We start from the raw sequence: 27,674 nt of genomic DNA, 5'->3' as shown, positions 1-27,674 counted from the left end.
CTCAATTAATCTTGAATTAGATGTAGGGTTTGCACAAAATTTCTCCCTACTTTTCCCCTCCCTCTACAACTGATGTGCTCCATTCTCTTGTACTCTGGTAACATTTATTGCAATATTTTATATTGTGGGCACTTGTATTCAGCCACTTTAAAACTTGACTAGAAGACCAGATGTCCCGCTAGAAAGAGAAAATCAGAAAGCAGAATGTTAACCCTAACAATAATGCCTGTTGAATAAAAGAGTGGCAATTGCATTCATCTAAACAAAATTTCCCTGCATCCACTTTATAATTTCTCTTCCCCCTTTGGGGAATGTTAGACATTGACCAAGTCTGATGTGATGTTCTTTCTCATTTTTCAGATTCTGAGCAGAGCACAGGGTCAGACACGGAAGTGTTGGCTGAGAGGACGTCTTGCTCATTTGGTTCTCACCCCGACCTCCCGTCCAGTGGCTCAATCCCACAGCCACCTCCTTCCTCATCTATGGAGGAGATCCAGGTGGAGCTGCAGTGTGCTGATCTTTGGAAAAGGTTCCATGATATCGGCACAGAAATGATAATCACTAAAGCAGGCAGGTAAGATGGGTGTCTCCCCTCAGCAGACTGTCAGAGCTTGCTTTCTCTGTGTTAATTGGGTCCATGGCGGAGAAGGGTCTTCGTAGAACAGTGGTTGTGTTGGCACAATCTTAGAATCTGAACTTGGGTATGGAAATTTCAGTCATTCCCTGTAACTCTTACTGGCCTTGAAGCTGTGGAATGCCTGGCAGTGCATATAAGAACAGAGACCCATAGGAAATATGAACTGCCTCCATCTGCATTAAACTTTCCATATTTCATCACTTAGCCCTAGCTGTAGCTGTACCCGAGCAGCTGCTGACATCTGGGTAACATTTAATTTATTTTCTGGAAAGTGATGCTTTAAAAAAATCCTGGTGTTGTCTCTTCAAATTTTCATTAGTTTTGGTACTTCCCAACTGGCTGGCATCAGGCTTTTAGCAGTGATTTTAACATATTTTCAATAATCTGCAATAAAATGCCTATATACATATTTAAAAAAGCATTTTGGCCATCTGGAAACTAACCCAAATCCAGTACTTTTTAAAAAACTGAAAATTGTCAACTGAGTTTTTGGGAGGAAGAAGAATATTCTCAGCCATCTGAGTGACATCATTCTTCCTTTCTTTGTTTGGTGTTACCCTCTTTTCTCCCCAGTGGAGAATCGCAATACTGCTTTACATTGAAACCCTATGCAGAATTACTCCAGTCTAAATCCACTGAAATCAACAGGATTAGATGGGAGTAACTCTGTATAGAATTGCACTGTTAGTGTATCAGCCAAATCAGAAATTCACAACATATTAATGTGTATTGGCCTTAATCTGTAAGGGTGTGTCTAGGAGTACTAATAAAGAAACAAGCTGCTACACCCTGAAAATGCTCTCCCTCCATCTTGCCTTGCCTTGCCTTGCCTTCAATCTGATTAAAGCTCCTTGACTAAAAGTCTTGAGCAGTCAAAACCTGTTTGTTGCATGGCATCCTAGAATCCCAGAGTTGGAAGTGTCCATAGAGACCATCTAGTCCAACCCCCTGCCCAGTGCAGGATCAGCCTAAAGCATCTCTGACAAGATTATCTTGTCAAGATCATCTTGATGTAACACTAAATTGATAAAAAAAATCTCGCAGCAGCACAGGTAAAATTTGGAGATCTATCAGATAATAGGAGTAAAACTAACTCATATTGAGACAGAGCTGAAAAATTATCTAGATACTGAGTTAAAAACCTTTTTCTAAGACTAATATAAAGAGGACACTCTCACATAATGTGTATAAAGGTACCAATTTGCCCCTAAGAATACTCACAACATTATTGATAGCATGAGGGAGCCCATTCCTGGGGTTTTTGCAGCAGAACTGGCCGTGCGCAAGGCTGATTGATTGACAGTTGGCTGTGCAATGTACTGATTGACAGCTGGCAGTCAGATGTGCACTGTTCTGATTGGATGTCAGCCATCATTCCTCCACCTACCTTTCCTGAGCAGTTAATGTGGTTAAACAAATGTAGCACTTTTTGTTTTTAAAAGAACAATCTATAAAACATCATATGTTGCTTGGGGGGTGGGAGAAGGAGCACAGTCAGCCAATTAGTGCTGGGCATTACCAGCCAGTAGCCAATTAGGGCTTTGCATGGCTGCCTTCACAGATTTTTATTTTTTTTTATAAACTAGCAGAAGTTGGAGGGAGCTGCTTTTGCAAAGCAAATTGAGAAGATGAATACTGTTTAGCAGAACATCTGAGAGTCTCTCTACATGATGCATCTGACATGTGAAGAACACGTGTCAGGAGATGCAATGGCAGCCAAGAAGGGTAATTTAAAAAGACAGAGCCAACAGCAGGGCAAAGGCTTTGCTATATACTGGAGCTGTGTGAAGGGGCTGTGAAATGCCAGAAGGGAAACTTCAGCCCATGATAACCTCTCCAGGTCCAAGCCCGGCTCTGGAAGGCAGCTCCAGCCCATTGCCATTCATTGCTGCCCTCTGCTTGCAATCCCACACAGTTTTAGACTGAAGAGGTGAAACTGACAGCCTTCAGGGAGGCAGAGGGGAAGTTAACAAACTCTTTGAGGAGCGATCTCTGCTGGCTCTGTCTTTTTAAACTATACTTTCTGGCTAACATTGCGTCTCCCTACACTTGACGAACATGCACCGAGGCATCTCATGCATCCTGAACCTGATTTTTATTTCCAAATGAATACAGGTTTAAGATTTCATGTTGCATCATAGGCCTTAAGACTGTCCCCCAGCATGCTTCCAGGCATTCCTACTGCAGTATGCAGTATGCTCAAAGCAGTGTCAGGGCCCATCTCTCTGGCATTTCTTTCAGAATGGGCTGTGTGCCTGGCTTATGCACTCAACTTGTAAGAACCTAGAATGGGTTACAGACTTTGAAAACATAGAAGAATAGCACATGTCACACTGTACAACTATTTGAGTGATCTATATGTATATCTCTGCCACGATTGTGTAGGCAAAGGAACTCCTACTGTGGCTATGTAGTCAAGCCTACTTTTGTTGTGAATAGTAAAGAATCCAGTAGCACCTTTAAGACCAACCAACTTTATTGTACCATAAGCTTTCAAGAACCACAGCTCTCTTCGTCAGATGCATCGTCAGATGCATCGTTATGCTGCAATAAAGTTGGTTAGTCTCAACAACAACAACAACAACAACAACAACAACAACAACAACAACAACAACAACAACAACAACAACAACAACAACAACAACAACAACTGCACTTATATACCACTCTTCTAGACAGATGAGTGCCTTACTGAGAGCAGTAAACAAGTTAGTGTTATTATTATCATCCCCACAATACAGCTGGAGAGCTGGCACTGAGCTCATGGCAGTAGTGTGATTTGAACCGTTAGAGTGCTGATTCGCAGCCGAACCATTTAAACACTGTGCTACACAGGGCTTTTTTCTGGGGGAAAAGGTGGCAGAACTCAGTGGGTTGCCCTCAGAGAAATGGTCACATGGCTGGTGGCCCCGCCCCCTGATCTCCAGACAGAGGGGAGTTGAGATTGCCCTCCATGTTGCCGAGCAGCACGGAGGGCAATCTCAACTCCCCTCTGTCTGGAGATCAGGGGGCGGGGCCACCAGCCATGTGACCATTTTCAAGAGGTTCCAGAACTCCGTTCTGCCGCGTTCCTGCTGAAAAAAAGCCCTGATGCTACAGTAGCTCTCTGCTATATCTCTCTTAAGGTCCAGTAGCACCTGTTTTAAAGGTGCTACTGGACTCTTTACTATTTTACCCAAATAAGAGAATCTTAAAACACCTTCAAGGTTTTTTTTAAAACTAACTTATCTAGCAGCCTGGATAGCCCAGCAGAGCAGGATTGGCCATGGACAGTACTTGGATGGGAGACCATCAAGGAAGGCCTGGGTTTGCTATGCACGAGGGAAGGCAATGGCAAACCACATCTGCTTAGCTCGCTCTTGCCTTGAACGTCCCGTGGATGGGGTTGCCGTAAGTTGGTTGCTTACTTGATGGCACACTGTTCATCTGCTAAGGTATTTACCTAAGTTATTAAGAGAATAACATACCAAATATTTTCACCAAAGTGTGGGTTATCAAGGCTCTCTCTGACAAGAGTCTATATGGGAGAGTGAGTTCAGATAAAGGCAAATCATCTACCTGTGATAGCTTTTTCTGCTCCCTCTCTTCTCAGTGGAAGTTGCTTTCCATTTTCAGAGCAGGGGAGAAATCTGTTGAGACAATGGGTTCAGCTTGGGGATACCCCAATGTCACAGAAGTAGAGAACAAACTACCTGGGCCATAAAGTTGTCTCTTCCATTTTTCTGTCTTGGAAAGTAACCCCTTGGAATGGGATAGGAGGGACATAAAATTAGAAGGGAATTGACAGATTATGTGTATGAAGGAGAGAGGGATAGAGACTCTAGTTCTTGTGTGAATGACATTTTGGGATGATTATGAATTGGTAGGAAGTCTCCTTGCCTGTCATAACCCAACCAATGGTTTTATGGAAAATGAGCCTCCTTGTTTTCAAGATTGTCAATATTTGGCAATAAAAATTATAATAAATTAAAAATGATGATGATTTGAAGAATTGCTTCAAGGTCCCATTACCGTTACCTATTTATTAAACTGGTTGCACATTCCAGCTTCTGTCTATTTGAATTCCAATTACTTTCATTTTTCTAAGTAATCAGCACCTTGGACAGAGAAATGATTCAAGAAGAGTGCACCAGTTGGGCTGCGATAATATTCAGAAATCTAAAGGAAAGTTGGGAAAAGGTGATTCAGTTGCTCTTCCCCATAACTATTTCTTCTTTGTGCATGGAAATGGCCATTCCACCTGTTTTCTCCTCTCCACCTGGCTGTATGAAAAGTTTGCACACCTCCTTGGCAACTCTTTTCTCCTTTGGAAAATAGATTATGTAGCATGAGAGAAAGTGAAAAATTAGGAGCAATAGTTCATGCTAGCAGAATAGCCATATCCATGACCAAAATTATGCCTGGTAAATAACTGCAACATTTCTGCAGATCACAGGCAGATGCAAAGGAATAAATGACTTGTGCTGATGGTCAAGAGGAAAGAATGGTAAAAATATTTAGACAGACAGACAGACAGACAGTAGGTGTACCTTTTTTAAAGCCAACTTTTCCAGCTTCTCAAAATGATGTAGATGGGAGAAAGAGATCATTTGTTTGATCAGCCTTTATCAAATATGAAGGCATCCTAGACCAAGTTAGACATTGGGTCCATCTAGCTCAGTATTGCCTAGTTTGGTTTCAGGTGGGTAGTGTCAGGACTTGCCAGGTATTTCCCCAAACACTTCACTGCATCACTCAGGTGTATGAGTTAAAGATGTTTTATTAAGGGTTAATGCCAATATCAAACTACTATGACAGTGGAATTGGCTGGAATGCCTGAAGCTAGTAAGGCACAATCAATTATAGGGGAATGTCTCCACCCCCCCAGTAGGATAGAAAGTCAGTTAGGAGTTTTGGCGAGCAAGTCCTGGGAAGAAGGGAGGGGGGAGAAAGAGGAGTCTAGGTCAGTCTCTGTGTTCAGTCTCTGGGAAGAAGCGGGGGGGGGGGGGGGAGAAGGAGTTCAGTCCAGTCTCTGTGTTGAAGTCCAGGTCAGGTTTCCCAGCTCAGCAGGAACTCATGAGCCAAACATCTCTCCTGTAAGATAAGCAGTCAGCAATAGTGCTCCAGAAATCAGACTCCCCTCTGCATGTACTCGGAGGCCCATTACTCTAGCAAGATACACTTGGATACAATCAATGCATGGCAGATATGCTGGGGCTTATCTGACAGGTAGCCATGTTGATCTGCAGTAGAAGAGCAAGATACAAGTCCATTTGCACCTTAGAGACCAACTAGATTTTCAAGTGTAAGCTTTCGCGAGTCAAAGCTCCCTTCATCAGATATAAGGAGTGGAAAATGTAGGAGTCTTTAAAATCCAGGTAGAGGTTGGGAGGGGTATTTGCAATACCCCTCTTCATCTTTATAAATTCCAATTATATTGGGCAGACACATCTAAGCATGAGAAAGTTTCTGGTGTGCTACATCATCACATCCTCTGGTGTTTCACATCCCTGTGCAGCAAGAGTGAAGCATGTAAAAAAACAAGCTTCTGCTCACATGTATCTGTCACAAATTCTGGTGTGCACCTGGATATGCATCATCATGAGAGCCAGTTTGGTGTAGTGGTTAAGAGAGGCAGGACTCTAATCTGGAAAGCCAGGTTTGATTCCCCACTCTTCCACTTGAAGCCAGCTGGGTGACCTTAGGTCAGCCACAGCTCTTTCAGAGCTCTCTCAGCCCCACCCACCTCACAGGGTGATTGTTGTGAGGACAATAATGTACTTTGTAAACCACTCTGAGTGGGTGTTAAATTGTCCTGAAAGGTGGCATATAAAACAAATGTTATTATCTGCATTATGCAGGGCTGCTGGAGGGGGACACAAAATCCCTTAGTTCCAGATTGTTGTTGGGGGAGGGGGAGAGAAGTTCACCTGCCTTATTTTGTCCTCACCTCGTATATTGCCTACAATTGCTAATTTTCACCTGTTGCTTGGAATGTAACCATAGCAAATGGTGTCCTGTAGCAAAAGAGCATTTCCCGTGTTTTCCAGTTCAACCAACAATCAGACACTCCTAGAGAGGCTTTTAGTCCCATTAATACTTGAGGCATTCATCCTATTTCTCCCTGGGGCTCTTAAGGGGAGAGGGTTTAGGTCAAATATATTTCAGGGTTCTTGTGGGGGCTCCACAAGCCTGCCATTAGGATCCTCATTTGGGCCCTATTGAGCTGACTGGTTGCATCTTCTGATGTGGGATGAGATTTAGGTCCCTAGGTCCCTATCGGGGGTTGCTCCTTGACTCCCTTAAGTAGCAGCAGGAAATGAGAGCCGGATGAAGACTTTCACATATCACATTTTTGCATGGAGGATTTGTAATGCGTTGAACATAGATACTTTGGGCACAGCGGGCAATCTCAACTCCCCTCTGTCTGGAGATCAGGGGGCGGGGCCACCAGCCATGTGACCATTTTCTCCAAGGGCAACCCACTGAGTTCCACCACCTCTTTTCCCAGAAAAAAAGCCCTGATGAGCAGTGTGTGCACAAAGAGCATTGCTGTTATATTGAATAGAAAGAGCTGCATGGCGTGCAGTTGTTATGAAAGCCACCTGTATTGGCTGCCTGAAGGTCACTGGGTCTTAGCCTAAGAACCTCAACCAATTGATATCTCTGGCGAATCTCCCATGACTTCACTTATGGTCAGGATTTCACACTCGTTTTCCAGCCTTGCCTGTGACTCTAGCTGGCTTCATGGCCCCCCTTTGGAAATTTACTCTGCAGTCTTCAGAAGCCTCTTGGGGTGCTGGGGAGTGGTGATCCCAGGCCCTTGAACCAGCTGGCTCTTCTCAGCCACGATGCCTTTTGCACCTGGTGTTTTCCTGCATCCACAGCCCTTGGAGCACTTAGGAATCACATCAGTTGTCAAGCAGAGCATGTAGGCTGGGTTTGCCCTGTCAACGCACTGTGAGCTCTCGTGTCTTCTGGGCAGTGTTGGGAAGGTCTTTGAGTGGCAGAAGAGTGCTTGGAAGAAGCTGCTCTTGTGAGGGAGGAAAGAGGATTACACAAAATCCAGTTATGATTTGTGGAAAAGTATTCAATGTAAAGTTAACTTGAGGGTGCTGGGAATTAAGTCCCTGGCTGAGCCATAATGTGTGAGCCCACGCACGTGCACTTCATGGACAATTTTGCATTCCTTCTCTGGGAAATGGACCCTATCTTTTTGACCTTTTTTAGTGGGCTGTGAAGGGATGGAAGTGGTTGCTCATTCAGAGTGAGGGCAAGAAGCATTGCCCTGGCTCTGGTTTGGCTCCGAGAGGCTGTCATGCACCCCAATCCAATTGGCTTCACAGTGTCATCAAGAACCCAGAGTACTGCCATTACATTGTCTATGTGGTCCCTATGAAGCTGCAATCGTCTCAAGAAGAGGCCCGTGTTTTATATTTCTTAATTAATCAAACTATTTATGTCCCAGCTTTCCTTGTAGCTCAAGGAGGCTTACAGATAATGATAAAACATTACAATTTAAAATCAATAAAATATATCCCCAGAAAAATCCCCTCCACAAGATGCCTGTAGTTTATCCCATTAGAAGCCCTGGCAAATAAAATGGCCTTGCAATACCTCCTGCAAATTCCTAAGAACGATGCTCCTCTCAACTCCTCAGGGAGGCTATTCCACAAAGTGGGATCTGCTGTGGAAAAGGCTCAAGCTGGGTGGTGCCAAGTGGGCCACCCAAGTGGGGAACTGCCAGTAGGTGGCAGGCTGCCTAGAGGCATCCCACTATATAAAAAGCAAACCGTATTCCTGACAACTCGCCTCCTACACTGCTGCACCTCCAGAGAGCACTGCTGTGGAGGGAAGCCAAGACGAGTCAGCCCGTCCCTCTAAAGAGTGCGATGCAGTGGGAAGCCCAGGCCGGGATGAGGCACAGAGCAGGTGGCAATGCCTGCCCACTGCCTTCACCCAGCTGGGATCAGGAGCAGAGCAGGTAGTGATGGCAGCCTCCCCTTCAACACACCAGAATCAGGTGCAGAGCAGGTGACAATGCCTGCCCCCCTTCACCCAGCCAGGATCAGGTGCAGAGCAGGTAGCAATGCCCACTCCCCCTTCCTCCAGCAGTTGGGAATGCCCGCCCCCCCTTCACCTGGCCAGGATCAGGCATGGAGCAGGTGGCAATGTCCGCCCCCCTTCACTCAGCTGGGATCAGGCACAGAGCAGGTGGCAATGTCAGCTCCTCTTTACCCAGCTGGGATCAGGCGCGGAGCAGGTGGCAATGCCCCCTTCACCCAGCCAGGATCAAGTGCAGAGCACATGGCAATGCCTCACCCCTTCACCCAGCCGAGATCAGGCTTGGAGCACATGGCAATGCCCACCCCTCTTCACCCAGCTGGGATCAGACACGGAGCAGGCAGCAAAGCCCACCCCCTTCACCCAGCCAGTATAAGGTGGGGAACAACCAGCAATGTCTGCCCCACCTTCACCCAGCTGTGAGCAGGAGGAGAGCAGGTGGCAATGCCTACACCCCCTTCATGTGGCTGGGATCAGGCCTGGAGCAGGCAGCACTGCCTACCCCCCATCTTCACCCAGCCAGGATCAGGTCCAGAGCAGGTGACAATGCCCACCGTCCCTTCACCCAGCTGGGATCAGGTGTGGAGCTGGTTGCAATGCTTGTCCCCCCTTCACCCGGCCGGGATCAGGTGCGGAGCAGGTGGCAATGCCCAACTCCTGCCTTCACCTGGCCGAGATTAGTTGCAGAGGAGGAGGTAATGCCTGCCCGCCCGCCCTCCCCTTTCTGGAGCCTGTTGTATTTTTCCCCACAATGGGCTTTGTTACTAGTGAAAATGTATATGGACCTTTAGATATATGGATTGTAGTCTATGAAGGGCTTTAAAGGTCATAACTAGCCCATTGTGCTGGACTTGGAATCAAACTGGCAGCCAATATAGCTGTTTTAAGATGGGTGATATAGGATAAGATGGGTGCAAGCAGATGCATTTTTGTGTTGTCTTATAATTAAGCTTGCCAGCTGCCTGGAGAAAAAATGTCTTGGGTGATATATGTTCTCATTGGATATCCCCTGACAGAAATCAAGCTGCTATATTAGGAAATAGCTGAAATATTTCTAGGTTGTCTTCAAGGGCAGCCCAACATAAAGTATGTTATAGTAGTCCAGCCGCAAAGTTACAGAAGCGTGGATCGGTGTGGACAGATCAGCTGAGTCTAAAAATGTGAAAGCTGGTGAACCAGATGCAGCCTGTAGAAGGTACGGTTGGCCGCTACATCAACCATCTTTGAAAAGAGCATGTTTAGGTTCCTGAGCACCTCCAAGCTCTTAACCTGCTCTGTGGATGCCAATACCACGCCATCCAATACAAGTGAATCCAGCTCCTCTGGAGCATCACCTCTGCCTTGTCTGGATTCAATTCCAGCTTGTTCTGCCTTAGCCACAGCCACAAAGCACCAGTTCAGAACCAAGATGGACACATCAGGAGACTTGGATAATGAGATATGATGCCCAGCCGGAAGCTTTGGACAATCTCATTAAATGGCCTCATATAAATAGTGAAGTACATGGGTGAGAGAACAGAACACTGTGGCACTGTATAGGACAGAACCCACTCCTTTGATTCTGTTCCTTGAGTGGAAACTCTTTGTGTCCAATCGGACTGTACGGAAATTATCCCCCCATGCCAACTCTATATTCCAACAGATGGAGAAGATCTGAGCGGTCACCTGTGTTAAAAGCCACTGATAGATCTGACTGTATCAACATTACAAGTTAAAATAAAAATGCCAGCTATTCATAGCCCATTGAAACCCCTCGCAAATAGGCAAGACTTGCAGTGCCTTCTGTGGTTCTCCAATGAGGGGCCACTCCGCATTTATTCGAAGTGCCCATTCCTCAGAGTGAGAGCCATGATGGAAAAGGCCCAGGCTCCGGTTGATGTTAGGCATGCCACTCTAAGTGTGGGAACTGCTGGCAGCCTGAAGATTGTCTTTGGGCAAATGTGGCATCCAAGAAGCCCTGGAGCTGTTACTCCACTACAGGCTCTGTCACTTCCTCCAGAAAAAGATAGGTTGGAGACCAGTCAATAATTGGTCCCTCATCCTTGGCCAATGACAGTTTTTAAAGCAAAGGTCTAGGGAGACCTCTCCTGTGGCAGGGAAGCATTATTAATTTTAACTACCAGGTCCAGTACTTCATCTAAACAATACCACCATAATGACAGATTAGCACTAGCACCCCAGCCCACCGGTGGCAGCCCCGGCTGCATCAGCTCTTGGCCTTGTGGACCATTTGGGAATGCAGGTTGTTGGTTAGGCAGTGCCCCAGCCACTGGGTCTGTGCAGCCACCTGGATCTGTTGGGTGGCCTAGTTGGATTGCGGCATGCACCACGCCATGTAGAAATCCCACAAGGGCATATGTGTCACACCTCAGCACCTCCATCTCTTCCCGAAGTGCAGCTGTGGAGTCCATCCCTGCTTGTTCCAGCTCAGGTTCACTGTCTTCTCCAACCTCTTTCCAGAGTGGTCCTTCCCCCAGAAATAGGCTCCATCTGCACAAGCTTTTCCATCGGTTCTTCCACGTTCTCTTCTCCCTCCCTCACGGAGCCCCTCCAGGCAGGGTGTCTTCCAACCAGTCTAGGAAGCTGTCGTCCCATCGCGGAATGCTGAGGGGGGTTTGTACCCCCTTCTCATCCAATGCATCGGCATTGGGCCCATGTAGGTTCACGGGGTCTTTAGGTTGATTGGGTTGTTCCTCGGATGTCACGAGAGTAGTGCTGTCCACCCCTTTTGCTGCCATGGCACAGGTAGTGGGATTTCTCCAGTACTCCGGGTCCGAGAGGAGGATTCCTGTCAAAATGTCAGATCTGCCAGGCGACCCCCCAGATATTTCACTGCATCAGGCCAGGCTGTGTGAGTTAAAGCTCTTTATTAGAGGATCACAAGTTCATGACTCCAACAGGTCACTGAGAGGAATGCTGGTACAAAGCAAAGCATCTACGGTTATACCCTCCTTTCCCCCCTCATCCACCTCCCCTTTTCCCCAGCCTGGACTGTTTGCTCTGGCACAAAGCTTCTAAGTGGGCACTTGTTAGTCTGTCCCGTGAGAAGAGTCCCTCAAGGTCCCCCCCCTCCTAGGACATAGCAGGAAGGCATGTGTAAGCAACAGTAAGACACAGATAAGGTGGTAGAAACTAGCAGCAGGTTCATATTATCTTCCCCCCACACCCACAGGGCTCAGTTAGATAGCTGAGATGTATGGCAGACATCTAGTAAGCATGACAATACCTTATCAATTCCCTGGTTAGTTGGACCTCTGGGAACCTCATATAAGATGTTTTCAGCTCTTAAAGGAACACTGGGAAATAAGAAAAAAATGATCAAATCAGTAAACTATCTATTCCATTTCATATATGGAAAGACACTGGGAAGTGCCGCTACCCCAGGGTCAAGTTTCAGGGCTTCTGTATCCTCCGAGATGCCTTGCTTGGAGGGCCCAGAGGGCCTCACATCAAGGAGAGGAGGAGGGGTTTGCCTCACCCTGGGCTCTCTCTCTCCCTTCCCAGGGCTCATTGCAACCTGCTGGAGAGGCTCCAGGCATGTCTTCATTGGCTCCTCTCTGAGCCCAGTTTGAAAGGATGCCTGGAAGTTGGGCTCACTCAGAAGCCGTCAAAGACTCCCATGAGGCAGGGAAGTCTTTAAAAAAAATTATTCATTTTTGAAAAGCTTTTAACCTTATACAATATTAAACATAACAACACAAATTCAATTTAACTATTCCAACTTTACAACATAACATAGAGGCAAAGGTAAGTTTGGTATGTGTCAGAGACTGCCAGCTTAAATATCAAGTAACTTCACTGCACGAATCCAAGGATGCACGAGTTAAAGATTGATTGCTAATCTAAGAGCTCAGTACAGTAGACATTTCATTGACAGGAATAACTGTTCCCTCCCCCTGCTAAGCATTAAACTCTTCAATCCCAACCCATTCTACTCCCCCCTTAGTTACACTCTAAGCTAAGTTCTAAGTTCCCATCTAATTAGCTGAAGAAGGTAAAGTGAAAGTAAACAAAGTTGTTGTTTGGACTAGGCCTCCCGGTCTTCTTTGGCCAACTGGCCGCATCTCCCTGGTAACATTGATAACTTCCCCACTGATAACATTCCTTCTCACAGCTTCTCTGACATGTAGCACTCAATAGCACTCTTAAAGCAGGGCCCAGGAGATCAGGCCTGCAACCCGAGAGTAAACCCCCCAACCCCCCCCCCCCAAAGTATGGCAGGGGCCACCCTGACAGTATAGAAACATATAAGTATATACACAATGAGGTATAACTCAGTTAGGTTTGGGAAAGAAGTCTATACCTTATAAAGTCCTTCAAAAACTGAAAGGGTAGGTTGGATATGAATTGCCTGGTGCTATATCTTGGCTAAGCATATATTCCAGAACAGGGAGCCAATCTTCCCAGATGGTTGATTGTAAGTTAGCAGAGTCCAATTGCTTGGTAGGATATTTTTTTCCATGAAAAAGTAGTTCCAAATTCTGTTATGCTGTATGTTAATAGAAGGGGGTTTGGGATTCTTCCACAAAGAAGCGATAGTGGCTTTAGTTGCAGCTAATAATGAGGCAAAAGAACCTCCTCAGGATACAGTGAAGCCTCCCGCCATTAGCATTCCACACCCTGGGAAACTCTTACAGGATGACTCAGCTCAACCCCACCCCTCCTGAGTAGATACAAATGACCTGCCAACATCTTTTCCACACTGTGACACTGAGAGATCTCTGTCTTTTGGTGCTACACCTCTGAAGATGCCAGCCACAGCTGCTGGCAAAACGTCAGGAACTACAATGCCAAGACCACGGCAATACAGCCCGGAAAACCCACAACAACTAATAATGAGGCTATTAGATCCCTTGGTCCTCCCGGTATATCTTGATTTGACCAAAGATTAAGCAAAATTCGCTCAGGTTTCCGGAGAACTAGCCAGGGAAGTCTTGTGGGAGCTAGAAGAAAGGTGGAACATCCTACCTTTCAGGCCATCCTCAAGATGCTCTCTCTTGTCTTTCCTCCAAGTGGGGAGCCTGTCCAGCAAAGATGACCAGTTAAAAGAGCTGCAGCCGGATGGCATCAGCTGCAGTGCCCCCCCCACAGCTGCACCCATCTCTGCCAGGTACAGCTGAAGTGCCCAAAATGCCTATGGGGATTGGTAGAGTCCCATTGGCCAACTGATGAGGCATTAGGCTCTCCTTTTGCAATGGTGAGTGTTAGGGGAGGAGGTTCGCTGCCAACCCCAAGCAGATACATGTATGTTTAAAAAAATGTATAGTCTTTTCACCCAGATTGAGTGGTTGGCATGTCATTTTCCACAGTTATGATAGATACCTTTGCAGCCAGCCTTTAAACCAGGGCCAATATATACATGTGCATGTTATCACGTCCTTTTATAAATGGCTTTACCAATGCATGACCCTTTAGAGAAAACTAATATGAGTATTGGTATCAAAAAGCCAATTCATAAATTACTCTTGGCCAACATTCCTTAAATGAATGAGGATATAATGTGGGAGCTGGTGATTCTTGGGTCTGAATTGCAGCAACTTCTGAGATCTCTGCTTCAAGAGAAGGCAGCATATTGCAAGGGGAAAAGGTAAAGCAGGGACAGATAGCAAAGACCACAGACTCTGGGTTAACAAAGCAGGACCATGGATAGTTCCAAGGTAACAGACAAGTTGTTCCCACAAGCTGCAGAGATCCACTGAGAGCAGAATTCCACCACCCATTTATTCCCTGACCTATCCCCCTCTGCAGGATCTCGGACAATTTACCATCTGATGCCATGGCTGTGGGTGATCCATTGTGTACCGCTGGCAGGGAAGAGAGAAATGTAAAACAAAGTGTTGTCAGGGAACTCATTAAACAAAAGGGAGTGAGGCCACTGTGCGGACAGGAGTGCTGTGTTTAATACAGTATATAGTTTTGGCCTCAGCCCTTATGTCTGCATGACAGTTCTACTCTCTGGCCTTACTGGAGCACAACGAGAACCTATAACCTTTTGCTCATAAAGCGATGTGTGACTTCTCACCAGGTCTGTTGACGTATAAGGCAAGAATTTTCTGAGGAATGTGGATACTTGGCAATCAGAGAGCTGGTTGCCTAGATGCTAACAGTGCCATCCCAAACAGAGTTAAACTTTTATGATTCCATTGAAGATCACTGGTGGGCTTAGTGGGTTATAACTCTGTTTAGGGTGGCACTTTCGGTCTCCTAACACAGAAAGTCAGAGCTAGTTGTGTATTAAAAGGACTGGTTCCAACAACAGATAATGCTCCACACTGAAATCGTTGCTCTTCTCCTGCTCCTCCTCAGATGGTGCTGATGTTCCTTGTGGAATGGGTGATTTCTCTGCTGGCACCTCCTCTGGTTTAGTTGCCAAGTTGCTACTTGAGGCAGAGAAAATAACAATGAAAAATAAGCTCTCATTTGTCCATGTGTCTCTGTAGTGAGCACGGTAGCGTGTGAAATGGAAACACATTCCTAATAATAGTCAGTAAAGGAACCCAAAAGCCTCAGCCAAACAGGAGTTCTGGGAACATTTTATGACATACTTTCACACATGCAAGTCCTCTGTATACTTCACACCAGCCACAACAGAGACAGGCCATGGACTGGTGGGATAATTAAACTATCTGGAAACCTCCCAATACCATCTTGCAAAACGGGGGTCTGCTTGCAACGTGAAGCATTCTTAGGAATCCCAGCCAGCGGCAGGCAATCCCCTGGCAGTTTCCTGCTTGCCCACCGGTTCCTGGTAACTGGCAGGAGGTTTGGGGTTGCCTGTAGATCACCTGCCACCAGCAGTCACCCGGGAACATGCGCAGCACACACACTTCCAGCAAACACAACGACATTCCCTCTGGAAGTGACTTCATCATGCCGGCTGCAGGAGTGCTCCTGGGTTTTGTTTGGGGCTGAGTTGAGGCTGAGGCCTGTGAGACAACAGCAGTTCTGGAAGTGACATCATCATGCAAGCACTGGGCGTGAGTGTGCGCTTTGTGAGTGCATGAAGACACATGCACAGAGCTCCCTCCCACTGATAGGGTATAGGGACCTGGCATACCTTCTGCTGATATACGTCTCAACAGGGCTTTTTTTCTGGGAAAAGAGGTGGTGGAACTCAGTGGGTTGCCCTCGGGGAAAATGGTCACATGGCTGGTGGCCCCGCCCCCTAATCTCCAGACAGAGGGGAGTTTAGATTGCCCTCCGCGCTGCTGAGCAGTGCAGAGGGCCATCTAAACTCCCCTCTGTCTGGAGATCAGGGGGCGGGGCCACCAGCCATGTGACCATTTTCAAGAGGTTCCGGAACTCCGTTCCCCCTGAAAAAAAGCCCTGCATCTCAAATAGATACTCAGGAAATAGTGACCACTGGATTCTTTGGGGGCTGATCATGGTGGTAGAGTGAAAAACAGAAATGGATCAATCTGCTAAATATACCATACTGTGCACTGCCTTTTCCTTGCCCAGTTCCCACTCATTCCAGTGGACACAGGAGACTGCCCCCTGAAGCTTGTGTTAGTCTGACTTCTCTTTCTCCTCTGCCACCTGTAGTGGCTCAGGAATGGCATCACTTCACCTTGGCTCCTAGTTGTCCTGCCTCTGTATTTCTCCTCATTAGTCATCTGAAACCTGACAAATCTTTCAAGCTGCTCTCCTCCAATCACGAAGGCTGTAAAGAGCAACTTCTTGGACCCATTTGACTTGGCGGGTTAAGGGTTATTTCTCTTTCCTTTTAAAGACTGCTCAGACATTCAATTCATTCATCAAATATACCCCCCCCTCTCAATGTATAGTTTATCCCTGGATACTTTTTATGCTGTTGATTTGAACTAGCTTGAGCTACCTAGCCAGTTTGGTGTAGTAGTCAAGAGCGGCAGGACTCTAATCTGGAGAACTGGGTTTGATTCCCCGCTCTTCCACTTGAAGCCAGCTGGGGAACTTGGGTCACAGCTCTCTCGGAGCTTTCTCAGCCCCACCCACCTCACAGGGTGATTGTTGTCGTGAGGATAATAATAGCATACTTTGTAAACTGTTCTGAGTGGGCATTAAGTTGCCCTAAAGGGCGGTATATAAATCAAATGTTATTATTATCGTTATTTTTACCTTATCATTGGGATGGTTTTCTGTTGCTCCCGTCTTGAAAGCTCTTACAAAGAAAATCAAAACAAGGAGAGTTGTTGACAACAGAGAGTCTGCGAGAAAAATCTTCTACTTGAAGGTGATGAAATGGAGGCAATAGCAGCTAGGTGGAGCAAAAGATCACAAATATTCCACAAACTGTTCCTTACAGGCTGTTCCGAGCTGGTTCAGCAAAGAGTGTGATGCTCTCTTCCCATCCAGCGCCTTTCCATCCCACAATCAGCTCCCGACACCTCAGGAGCACTGATTTATTGGTTGAGAGATAATGATCCGAAGACTGCTTTGGCAGTAGCAAGATTTGTCCTGCCAAGATTTGTTCATCAAGGAGCTTCTAAGGGAATAAAAGAAAAGGGGGAAAAGTTTAGATCTCCGCTGAGCTGTGAACTCATTAGGCAATCTTCTCTTTTTCCCATTTGGAGCCCCCCTCCTCCACAATCTGCAATATACGGGTCATCATAACACTGACCTACCTTGCAAGGCTACTGTAAGGATTCCTGCATTAATCTGGCAAAGCACTTTAGAGTGTTTAAAGTGCTATGGAAATCTGAAATTATTATAGAAAAGAGTCCAGTAGCACCTTTAAGACTAACCAACTTTACCGTAGCATAAGCTTTCGAGAATCACAGTTCTCTTCATTAGATGCATCTGACGAAAAGAACTGCGATTTTTGAAAGTTTATGCTACAGTAAAGTTGGTTAGTCTTAAAGGTGCTACTGGACTTTTCTATTTTGCTACTACAGACTAACACGGCTAACTCCTCTGGATCTATGGAATTATTATGTCTCATGAGTGATCTGCTTTACAATATCCCTTAAGAATTTTGGAGTTGAAAGACTCTCCTAAAATTCTACTGAACCAGTGTTTGCAAAACAGGAGCGGCACACTCGCGTTTGTTTGAAATGCCTGTTCAGTGCCAATTTGAGCATCTTACATGGTTGTCAAAGTCATTTGCTCCCAATTTAAAATGAGTAGGTTTTTGAGCACTCCTATAACTGCAGTGGTGAAATTCATCATAGCAGCTGGCAGAGCAGCCTTGGTTGAGACATACTTATGATTTACTGGTTTGCATGGATCATTTTTGCCATCATCCTTGGCTAAGCCATGCATGCTTAAACACACACACACACACACACACACACACACACACACACACACACACACACACACACACACACACACACACACACACACACACACACACACACACACCAGTTGGTGTGCATGCATCTGTCCCCAGCATTCATGGTGCTTAGTACTTAGCAAATCTTCCCAGGTGGGTAATGTGAGAACATGTCATTGTGATCTAATTACCACAACCCAACACTCCCGTTTGGCAGTCAGGGAGGCCGACCAAGGAAGACTGGAAGTTTAGAAAGATGCAATAAGAGAAATAAGCCATGCAATTTCCATCTCCGCCAAACCTGCAGGATCAAACACCTCTTTTCAACATATATTTTTAAGGAATGGATGAAGCGTGGTGATAGGGAAAGTGGTGAAAGAGTGCAGTCACACGGCGTGTTTGTGATCCAATTTTGAGTCACCAGAAAAAAGCAATTTTTTCAAATGTTTAAGGGTGCCTGCCTCTTGCAATTTAACTGATGTTTTTATCAAAGTCCTGTACCGAGAAAGCAGTTTTGCTGCTTGCTTTTGTCTTTGCTTTAAAAAATTTAATTCCATTGATTTTATTATTATTTACTCTTTATTATTTACTTCAGTTATACCCTGCCTTTCTCTCCAGTAGGTACACAAAGCAGCTTCCTAGCAAGCTTCCAAGGCAGAGTGGGGATTGAAACCTCCCAAAGCCCAATCAAATGCTCTAACCACTACACAACACTGTCCCATGGTTATAATGAGAAAAACATCCCCCCCCCAATCCACCAGCCACCAGCCATGTGACCATTTTCAAGAGGTGCCGGAACTCCATTCCACCGCATTCCAGCTGGAAAAAAGCCCTGGGCGTGGGAGAGCTTTCTAGGCCTTGCCCCTATCTGGGACCGCATGGAGTGTTTTTTCCCTCCCTGCCCCAAGGGCGGAGTTACATGTTCTGTGTAATTCTGGGGGGGGGGGGGTTGTCTGTTTGTTTCTTGGTTTGTACTGAATGGAGTGATGTCTTCTGGGATGTTGTATTCTCTTCTTCATGCATTCTGATTGCCGCTCGGACACCTTATTTGCAGGAGAGGCAGGCGCTGCCTGGTGTCTGGGGGCAGCGAGGCTCAGGACATACACCCCGTGGAGCATTTTGCCTGTCTTTTGTCTTCACGCTGCTCAGAGTGTGTGCATGTTGGGTAGAGGCCATAGTGGCAGAGCACTTCCTTGGCATTCACAAGGCCCCAGGTTCAATCACCGGCAATGCCAGTTATCAGGATTTCAAGCAGCAGGGCTGGGAGAGATCCTTGCCTAGGAACCTGGACTGCCACTCCAAGCTGGAGTAGACAGTTCTGAGACAGAGGGGACTGCACTGCCACCCAGCATGAGGAAGCTTCACGTGATGCAGGGTCTCGATTCTTCTACTGTGTTTCCGTATTTTTCCTTTGAAGACCCCTGAGCTTATCACCTCACCTCATTGCCCGCCCCCATCTCTACTCTTGCAGGAGAATGTTCCCTGCGATGCGAGTGAAGATTGCAGGGCTGGATCCTCACCAGCAGTATTACATCGCCATGGACATTGTGCCTGTGGATAACAAGAGGTACAGGTAAGGCCTTTGGAAGTTTCCCTAAAGGACTTGATTCAGAACAAGGTAGACCAGGAATGCCTCTCGCCAGTAGCAAGGGCCATTCAGTGATCCATAGGGGTCCTAACACTGCCTAAGCAGATGCTGGAGGAATTGGGGGTGGTGTCTGTGGAGGGTGGAGTTTGGGGAGGATGTGATGTCACTTCTTGATGATGCTTTAGGAATTTCCCCTAATTTCTATGGTAAAGACCATAAAGACTAGGGGAAAATCCTAGAGCATCAAAATGGAGGCCAATTCCCCCCTCAGTTTCTCAGGGACAGATAATTGGGTTTAGGGGTGGAGAATTCCCTGTCAGGCTTGGGCATTTAGAGAGACTAGAGATCCATTATCCCAAAGGCCAGAGATGTTCCTGATTAATATCTGCTGAAAGTAAAGCTTGGCGTAAAGAAATAGGAATAAACAGTTTTACTTGTATTTCTTAAAGGACTAATGGTGCCATCCTAAACAGAGTAACACTCTTTCTAAGCCTGTTGACTTAAAAGGATTTCGAAGAACATAACTGTTTAGGAGTGCACTGTAAGAAATATAATGGTCAGATAATGTTGACGAAGAATGGGGAGGGGATGGATGGATAGATGGGAAAAGGGATTGTGTTTGCAGCTAAACAACCTGTGTCCCCGGATAGAGGAGTGTCATGCAGCCAAAACACTGAGGAACTTTTATTTATTTACTTTATTGATGCCCAGCCTTTCTCCCCATTGGGGACCCAGTATGCCTTACATCATTGTTCTCTCCCCCATTTTCACAACAGCCCTGTGCAGTAGGCAAGGTTGAGAGTGTGACTAGCCCAAAGCCACCCAATGAGCTTCCATGGCAGAGTGGAGATTTGAACCTGGGTCTCCCAGATCCTAGTACAACACTCTAGCTGCTACACTGCACTAGTCAGCTTCCATACACTTTGGCAAGAAGAGAGCAGAGACCCAAGTGCTGCAGTTCGTACTCTATTTGTAGGGCTGTTAAGAGAAACTCTCTTAATTTCTCTTTTACCCAGTTACTCCCTGAAATCCTACAATCTTTTTCTTTTCCTCTTTTTAGGAATTTGGGGTCAGTTTCTAATCAGTTCTTTTTTGATTAAAGAGAAATTTGAATAGAGCAGGGGCAGGAAGGAAGGTTCTGCCAGATTTCAGAATTTCACTCTGTAGATGCCCAGAGGCAGGCAATGTCGGTTACTAAGCCTCCCTATCTTCCTGCTAGAGCACTGCCCTGGGAGGGTATAACATAAAACAACTGCAACAGCTGAAGTTACAAAAGGGTCTCTTTAAAGAGAAATGAAACAGAAATCTGCTCTTAAAAGAGAACAAAAAAAGAAATAGAGGAATCAATGGCTATATCTAAAAAAGTGAATTTTGGACAAAGAAATTCCCCACCCCATACCAACCGCATCTACTTGCCAAGCAGAACTTAGGAAAAGAATGGCAAAGTTCACAGGGCAATGCAGAATGCCTGTTATTGTGGCATGTTCATCCTATGGGGTTGTTTGCCCCAACAGAACTGCCATTTTATTTTGCTGCTTTTGGGAAGAAGCTACTGACAGTACTCATGTACTCACAGCAAGGGTGCGACACACACCGACTGTCTGGCCGTGCACACTGAGGAAAGCAAGACAGCGAGACAAGGTCACTTAGCAGTGGCATTCCTTTTTAGCTGGGCATGTCCAGAGATTCTAGCTTCTCCTCTTCCTGTCATGTGACTTTGTTGTCTTATCACATCCTGTCATGTGCTTGTACCTCAGCAGGCCCCATGCTGCTACTTGGAGGTTAAAGGCAGGCCCTGGGTCTGGAAATGTTGAAGACCACTACTCAAAACTGTTATTTCTGAGAGTTCTTCCAGGGGGCCTGACTTGGACAGCCTATGCCAGTGTGGGACCAGGACAGGCCTGCCAGATTGCAGGAGGAGTAAAAGGTGGGGTGGGTGAGAAGTGACATTGTGATGTCATTTCCAGCTGTAACCAGAAGTGACATAGCAACACTCTAGGAATTCATCAGGGAATTTCTAAAGCATTGCATTGCAACTTCTCTCTCTCTCTCTCTCTCTCTCTCTCTCTCTCACACACACACACACACACACACACACACACACACACACACACACACACACACACACACACACCCCAACACACACGTTTTTGCTCTGGCTAGAGTAAAGAGCCTGGCTGGGAACAAGCTGATCCCCTCTTGTGCATCTTCGGGCGCCCCCAGTTTTGCTTCTCTGCTCCCTTTCACTCAACTTTCTCGATTTCCCCTGTGCATGAGTGACAGGAGTTGCCCTAGGCTAGGCTCAATGTTGTCATCTGGTAGGGCTGCCAGACTGAGGGCCAAGCTTCACATGATGAATGACACTTGAACGGCAAGTGGATTGAGTGGAGGGCAAGTGAACAGGGAGAAATACACTTGCCGTTCAAGTGTCATTCGTCATGTGTAGCTTGGCCCTAAGACTGGCAATTGGCAGAAGGACTTGGGGTGTGTGGCTGATTCTGCACACGTTGGATAATGCACTTTCAATGCACTTTATCAATGGTTTGAGGTGGATTTTTTGTTCTGCACACAAAAAAATCCGTTCCAAATGATCTATAAAGAGGATTGGAAGTGCATTATCCAACGTGTGCAGAATCAGCCTGTGTGTGATGGCAACATTGCTGTTGTCACTATGTCATTTCCAGGTATGATCCAGAAGTGAATAAGGGTAGCTGTAGGAAAAGCAGGAAACTCTGATATTTTTCTCCCTCCGCTGCTCAGAGCAGCAGCAGCAGCAGCAGGGAACGGGGCTTGCCAGCAGGACACCTCCCACCGTAACAGGAGGCATGGCGAGCAATGTGGCAATGTGGAATGCTTAGCTTATGGCCCTCAATGGATTTAGCAGTGAGACAGGGTCATTTAGCAGCCATTGTGAACATAGCACCCCACAACATAGCACAAAACATGGAGGATGAACAATGGATTTTTAGACAGGGCAACGTGGACTGCCGTGGCTCAGGTGGAGAAGCAGAAGGCCTCTGCAGGTGTGGCGCCAGCGGGAGGAGGCATCTGCAAGCAATGAATGATTCCCTAGTAGACCTAAAAGCTTTCATCTGTGGGTTAGGGGGGGGGGTTACCAATTAGTGTGCCCTGTGTGTAGAGTTTTCTAGAAGCAGTAATTGGAAAAGAGAATTAATAGAGAGATGCAAAAATAAGGAAGTAGTTCCAGGTATCATCTGGTTTCCATTTAAAGATGAAGCACACAGTTTCCTTCCTGTGCATATAATCTCAGAGCCTGAACATGCTTTGGTGAGTGCAGAAGAAAAGCTCTTAAGGAGAAAGAAGCTACAGGTGTTGTTTTTAAAAAAAATAATAACGAAGACTCTGCTTTTCTTTGTCCCTCCCAGATATGTATACCACAGCTCCAAGTGGATGGTAGCGGGCAATGCGGACTCCCCTGTACCCCCCAGGGTTTACATTCACCCCGACTCGTTGGCATCCGGAGATACCTGGATGAGGCAGGTTGTCAGTTTTGATAAGCTCAAACTGACCAATAACGAGCTGGATGACCAAGGCCATGTAAGTCGGGAGAAAGCATCTTATAGCTCAAGACGAATCCTTTTCTTCCACCCCATAATCCTTAGCTAGGGGGCTACCCTGGAAGCCGGGGATTCTCCAGCTTTTCGAAGTGGGACTCGCTTCTGAATATGCTTTACTTTTCAGAACTTGCTTGCCAAATAACTCCACGCTACTTCTCCCCTCCCTGACATAAAACACAAAAATCTCCCATCATGTTTGCATTTTATTTTCATTTTTAGTATTTATAAATAGCCTTATTGAGTGACTGGCAGTATTATGTCTGTTATACATATTTTGCAGAAGCAAACCTAAGTTTGCCGCCACTTGGCTCACCTTATTCCCCTCCTCTTCTCTCCTGGATTCATAGAAACATAGGATCACAGGGCTGGAAGGTACCTCCAGGGTCATCTAGTTCACCCCCCTGCACAATGCAGGAAATTCACAACTACCTCCCCTTCCCCAACACAGCCCCAGGGACCCCTGCTCCATGCCCAGAATATACAACAAAATAGAGCAACACGGTAATGTAATTGTCACAACAGAGAATCTCCCGTGTGGTATTATGTCTTCACAATTGTTTTAATAAAGGATATATTAATTGAGTACTGTTTCACAAATTTGTTTATACAGAGTAAGGGATGTAATAAACAATTTGTATATTCTTTTGTTTCTTTTGACACAACCATATACTACACCATATATTGCAACCTCCCTAGACCTCAATTATACAGGCATCTTATGCGTTCTAAAAACAATTCATTAAAGTGTCCCGTGCTCAAAGTGCTATCATGGATGTTATTAAAGTGCAATTGCTTTTGGCATCCTATGACACTATTTCTCATATAGAACTCGATTTGCCTTGCATACAGGTACAATACAGGTACAGTATAAGGGTAATTCCAGACACTGTGAATGTCACAGAGCAAAAAGACCTATAATCATAGGTACACATAGTTGGTTCTGTGACTGCATTCTTTAACGGACGGTCCAGATCCTTGTAAGGTCCGTTTCCAAGCTTCTTTCTCAAAGAGCACAGATGCTGGAAAATACACATAACAATATAATACATTCCCAAATTTTAAAACATACAATAGTATATTCATATTACAATATACTCACTCAAAGATTCATCATAGTTAACCTTCCATATCCCTCTTTGATTTGTCGATTACTTCCATTTGTGTCCCATTGACTAACAGCTGTATTATCTACAGAAAGCCATCCACGCCCTAATCATACAATCTCCGTCCTTAAAGTAACATCGTTATTATCCCAGAAAGCAGGTGTAATCGTTGGCTATATTTAAACCATTTGGCATAAGAGGGATATGGAAGGTTAACTATGATGAATCTTTGAGTGACATTCACAGTGTCTGGAATTACCCTTATACTGTACCTGTATTGTACCTGTATGCAAGGCAAATCGAGTTCTATATGAGAAATAGTGTCATAGGATGCCAAAAGCAATTGCACTTTAATAACATCCATGATAGCACTTTGAGCACGAGACACTTTAATGAATTGTTTTTAGAACGCATAAGATGCCTGTATAATTGAGGTCTAGGGAGGTTGCAATATATGGTGTAGAGTTGTCAACTGAGATGGAGACAAACAGTGCAGATGACCTAACTACGTCTCGAGGCAAAGTGTGCCGGGGAAGTTACAGGTGTTTATATACAAATGCTAGAAGTGTCCGAGGTAAAATTGGGGAGCTGGAATGTTTAGTGTTGGGCGAATCCATAGACATTGTGGGCATATCAGAAACTTGGTGGGATGAGGAAAATCAGTGGGACACGGTGATTCCTGGATATAAATTATATCGGAAGGATAGGGAGGGAAGGGTTGGTGGTGGGGTGGCTCTATATGTCAGAGAAGGTATACATTCCAGTAAGATTGAGAAGGTAACTGAATTAGATTCGCTTCTGGAAATGCTATGGGTTGAAATTACGGGCCCAAATGGAAACTTAACTGTGGGAGTTTGTTATCGCCCTCCAGATCAGAAAATAGAGGAGGATTATAAAATGATGACAGGATTAAAGATGACTGCTAAACAAAAAAACTGTGTTGTAATGGGTGATTTTAACTACCCACACATTGACTGGGCCAATGGGTGTTCGAATCGGGGGAGAGAAAGTGAGTTTCTAGACTGTCTCAATGACTGTGCTATGGAACAGATGGTTACAGAACCTACTAGGGGAGAGGTGATCCTGGATTTGGTCCTCAGTAATGCTGAAGACCTGGTGAGAGATGTAAATGTGATTGCACCACTTGGGAACAGTGACCATAATGTTATTGAGTACAACATATGTATAAATAGGAAATTGCCAAATAAGACCAACACAGCCATGTTTAACTTCAAAAGGGGTAACTTTTCTGAGATGAGGGGGTACGTGAAGAAGAAACTGAAAGGGAAAGTAAAAAAGGTCAAAACACTTGGGGAATCTTGGAGACTATTTAAAACTACAATCCTGGAAGCTCAAATTAAATATATACCGCTGGTTAGGAAAGGCACAAATAGGTTTAGGAAAAGGCCAGCATGGTTAACAAGCAATGTAATAGAAGCTGTAAAAGGTAAAAAGGATTCTTTTAGGCAGTGGAAAACTAGTCGGAGTGAGGTTGATAAAAAGGAGCATAAGCTGTGGCAAAAAAAGTGCAAGTCTGTGATCAGACAGGCAAAAAGGGAATATGAGGAGCATATTGCAAAGAACATAAAGAAAAACAATAAACAATTCTTTAAATATATTAGAAGTAGGAAACCAGCTAGGGAGGCAGTGGGGCCCTTGGATGACCAAGGCGTAAAAGGATTACTAAAGGGTGATAGGGAAATGGCCGAGAAGCTGAATGCGTTCTTTGCTTCTGTCTTCACTGTGGAAGATAAGAAGTGCATGCCCACTCCGGAAGCACTGACTTTGGGAGGGGTTTTGAAAGACCTGAGTCACATTGAGGTGACGAGAGAGGAGGTTATGCGACTGCTAGATAATTTAAAAACTGATAAATCACCGGGCCCAGATGGCATACATCCAAGAGTTCTGAAAGAACTCAAGTGTGAACTTGTAGATCTCCTCACAAAAATATGTAATCTGTCATTAAACTCTGCATCTGTTCCTGAGGACTGGAAGGTAGCTAATGTTGTCCCCATCTTTAAAAAAGGTTCCAGGGGAGATCCGGGAAATTACAGGCCAGTCAGCCTGACGTCAATACCGGGTAAGTTGGTGGAAACTATTATCAAAAATAAAATTAGTGGGCACATTGATGACCAAAAGCTGATGAGGAAAACTCAGCATGGGTTCTGTAAGGGAAGATCTTGTCTCACCAATCTGTTAGAGTTCTTTGAGGGAGTGAACAAACAAGTGGACAAGGGAGACCCGATAGATATTGTTTATCTTGACTTCCAGAAAGCTTTTGACAAAGTTCCTCATCAAAGGCTCCTAAGTAAGCTCAGTAGCTATGGGATAAAGGGCCAAGTCCTCTTGTGGATCGAAAACTGGCTAATTAATAGGAAACAGAGAGTGAGTATAAACGGGCACTTCTCACAGTGGAGGGTGGTGAGCAGTGGGGTGCCACAGGGGTCGGTATTGGGTCCAATGCTTTTTAACTTGTTTATTAATGATTTGGAATTGGGATTAAGCAGTGAAGTGGCTAAATTTGCAGATGACACGAAATTGTTCAGGGTGGTGAAAGCCAGAGAGGATTGTGAGGCACTCCAAAGGGATCTGTCGAGGCTAGAAGAGTGGGCATCCATGTGGCAAATGAGGTTCAATGTAGCCAAGTGCAAAGTAATGCACATTGGAACCAAAAATCCAAAATATAAATACAAGTTGATGGGGTCTGAACTGGCGGAGACTGACCAAGAGAGAGATCTTGGAGTCATGATAGATAACTCACTAAAAACGTCAGCACAGTGTGCGACTGCCATAAAAAAAGCTAATGCTATGCTAGGGGTTATTAGGAAAGGGATTGAAAACAAATCAGCCGGTATCATAATGCCTCTGTATAAATCGATGGTGAGGCCTCATTTGGAGTACTGTGTACAGTTCTGGTCGCCACACCTTAAAAAAGATATCATAGCACTGGAAAAAGTACAGAGAAGGGCAACTAAAATGATTAAAGGGTTGGAACACTTTCCCTATGAGGAAAGATTGAGGCGCTTGGGGCTCTTTAGCCTGGAGAAAAGACGACTGAGGGGAGACATGATAGAGGTTTACAAGATAATGCACGGGTTAGAGAAGGTAGAGAAAGATGTGTTTTTCTCCCTTTCTCACAATACAAGAACTCGTGGGCACTCTATGAAATTATTGAGCAGTCGGGTTAGAACAGATAGAAGAAAATACTACTTTACACAAAGGGTGATAAACACATGGAATTCGTTGCCACAGGAGGTGGTGGCAGCTACAAGCATTGCCAGCTTCAAGAGGGGACTGGACAAATATATGGAGCAGAGGTCCATCAGTGGCTATTAGCCACAGGAGATAGATGGCATTCTCTTTGTGGGGAGGTGGTGCTCTGTTGTCTTGGTGCTGGAAGGAAGGCAGTGGGAGGGCTTCTGGTGTCCTGGCCTCACTGACAGTCCTTTAGATGGCACCGGATTTCTAGCCA

General features: G+C 45.5%; 1 protein-coding gene across 1 annotated transcript in view; it reads left to right on the top strand.

Annotated features, from left to right (window-relative positions):
- The window catches only part of TBX15 (T-box transcription factor 15), a 137,446-nt gene that overhangs the window by 57,441 nt on the left and 52,331 nt on the right, over positions 1-27,674 (top strand). Inside the window, exons 2-4 of the mRNA XM_055003017.1 lie at positions 361-574; positions 19,405-19,506; positions 22,908-23,079. Of these exons, the coding sequence (XP_054858992.1) occupies positions 361-574; positions 19,405-19,506; positions 22,908-23,079 (488 nt within the window). The remainder of the gene's footprint in view (positions 1-360; positions 575-19,404; positions 19,507-22,907; positions 23,080-27,674) is intronic.

This window comes from Eublepharis macularius, chromosome 18, assembly GCF_028583425.1.
Source record: "Eublepharis macularius isolate TG4126 chromosome 18, MPM_Emac_v1.0, whole genome shotgun sequence".
Taxonomy (NCBI): domain Eukaryota; kingdom Metazoa; phylum Chordata; class Lepidosauria; order Squamata; family Eublepharidae; genus Eublepharis; species Eublepharis macularius.
Note: the sequence above shows the minus strand (reverse complement) of the source record. Positions and strands in the feature narration are given on the sequence as shown.